Here is a 1,985-nt window from a genome sequence, read left to right on the forward strand (position 1 = left end):
CCATAAGGATTAAAAGCCACCATGATCGTGGTGGGGGTTTCCATTCAATTAGGGATTGGGGAGAAGGGTCATCATGACATTTTGGTAGAGTTTTTCAATTCCAACAGAACAAGACCTTCTCACGAGCATTACAAAACGAATGTTGATAGTTTGAGCACGCCCGAGAGCAAATTTGTTCCCATAACTCAGTGGACCATTTTCACGCAATCACCACCAAAAAATGAACATGCGTAGGTTTCGTAAAGCATTATTGGTTAATATGATCCATTTTCATAGTTTAACGAGTTAACCACAAATAGAGAATTTTATGTAAGAATTAACTATAGTTAACTAGTTAGTTAACTATATATTTTATAAAAGGGGTTTCAATATTTTGGGCAACTTCTCAAATTCTGCAAGTGGCCCGCATATTTTGAGTGCGTCATTCCGCTACTTCGACCCCGTTGTCTTGATGGTTGCAGTTCCTGTAGAACCGGTGCAGAATTCATTCCCGCCTCGAATCTATATATAGGCATTTGTGATCAAATAAATAGAAACATAGAGCAGCAGAAATGAACACTCTGGAAATTTCCACGAGTATTAGCCGTCCTTTCCAAGCTTTCCATTCATTTCCGAGCACGGGTAAGTTGTAGCCACGGCGCGTGCGCCTCTAGATGTCCTGGGTCTTAAAAGTCTCGGCATAGATCACAGGCTCATGGCCTATGGGCTGTGCTCCAGCTATCTTCAGAGCTCAGATACAGTTGTCATTGCTTCTCCTTCTCCTTCTGTGTTGAATCTTCTTAGTTAAATACCGGTCAATTTCTAGGCTGGAAATATCATTTTTCATGTATTGCATTCACCATCAACAAAAAGTTCACACGCTCTTCTCATTGTAATAGTTCCAGTTTAGATCTTTCATATTAGAACTAGTTAGTCTAGATATTCTTATGAGGAAACAGGTGTAAAACATGCAAATCTTGTGGAAGGCTTTACCACTACGCCAAAAGGATCAATCCTCAAGATATATATATGTACGTATATGCATGATTCACACCAGGTAATGGACTTTACAGGGTTGAGAATATGGAACGCCCCTTTGAGGTCCAGGCCTAACGGCCGTCGTTGGGTGTTCCATTTCGATGATGAGACATTTCAAATATCTGGCTACCGTAGAATCTGCTTGCATATAGCAGAGAGAAAGTATAAAAGTAATAATATCGATTGGGCATGTACCCAAAGGGGATGGTCGTGGGAGTATATTCATCAGTAGCAAAGGCTTCAAAAAATGTACTGTAGGCCCTGTGTTGCACTGATATCTACCATTATCTGGTTAGAAGCCAAGATGCTACCTGTGCGAACTCATTTAGGCAAATCCTTAAATGGTTAAGGGTTGACCGTGATTCCGTCCCTTTTTCTTCGGTATTGACAGTCCATAAGGATGGGGTTTATAGCTGATCCGATATACGTCGGCCGCAATCCAAGGCGGGACCATTCTGTATCTTCCGACATGGCGCCAGAGACACCAAGCGATGTTATTCTAGTCTAGCATGGACGAGGACAGAAACCGTGCAGAGGCAGATATAAGCTTAGATATAGGTGTCATGCATTAGGTTAGCTGGCAGGGGAGGAATTTTGAAGCCGTTTGACCTGGCATACCGATTGAAATGATAAAAAGTATATCTTGCTGGCAAGAGATGGCAAATCACGTGATACAGGCCACAGCGGTTGCCAACTTTGGAAGCTGGACACGATAATACCGTTATCTCGGCGACTCTAGAATTTGAATTTTTTTTTTTTCTTTTTTTTTTTCCGCAACACATGTCTGCAGCGGTTGCCCCGCTTGTTCGGATAATCTCCATCCAATCATTACCTAGTATACTCATGACAAGCCATGGAACTAACCACAGGGGCTCAGCCCCGCTTATTACAGCCAACCAAAGTATCCAGCCTTCTGGGGGCGAGGCAACAAGTAACGTATTTTTCTGCCACCCCAATTCATGACCGCT

The 1,985-nt window shown here is 42.5% G+C and overlaps 1 protein-coding gene across 1 annotated transcript; it reads left to right on the forward strand.

The window, feature by feature from the left end:
* Positions 1 to 551: 551 nt before the first annotated feature.
* On the forward strand, positions 552 to 1,525 carry HCAG_02988 (predicted protein; the record flags this gene model as incomplete). The annotated part of the gene is made up of 3 exons (XM_001542767.1): positions 552 to 621; positions 1,053 to 1,187; positions 1,431 to 1,525. The coding sequence occupies 3 exons, from the start codon at positions 552 to 554 to the stop codon at positions 1,523 to 1,525; spliced, it is 300 nt and encodes a 99-aa protein (XP_001542817.1).
* Positions 1,526 to 1,985: the final 460 nt, after the last annotated feature.

This window comes from Histoplasma capsulatum, genomic scaffold (assembly GCF_000149585.1).
Source record: "Histoplasma capsulatum NAm1 scaffold_2 genomic scaffold, whole genome shotgun sequence".
Lineage (NCBI taxonomy): Eukaryota > Fungi > Ascomycota > Eurotiomycetes > Onygenales > Ajellomycetaceae > Histoplasma > Histoplasma mississippiense.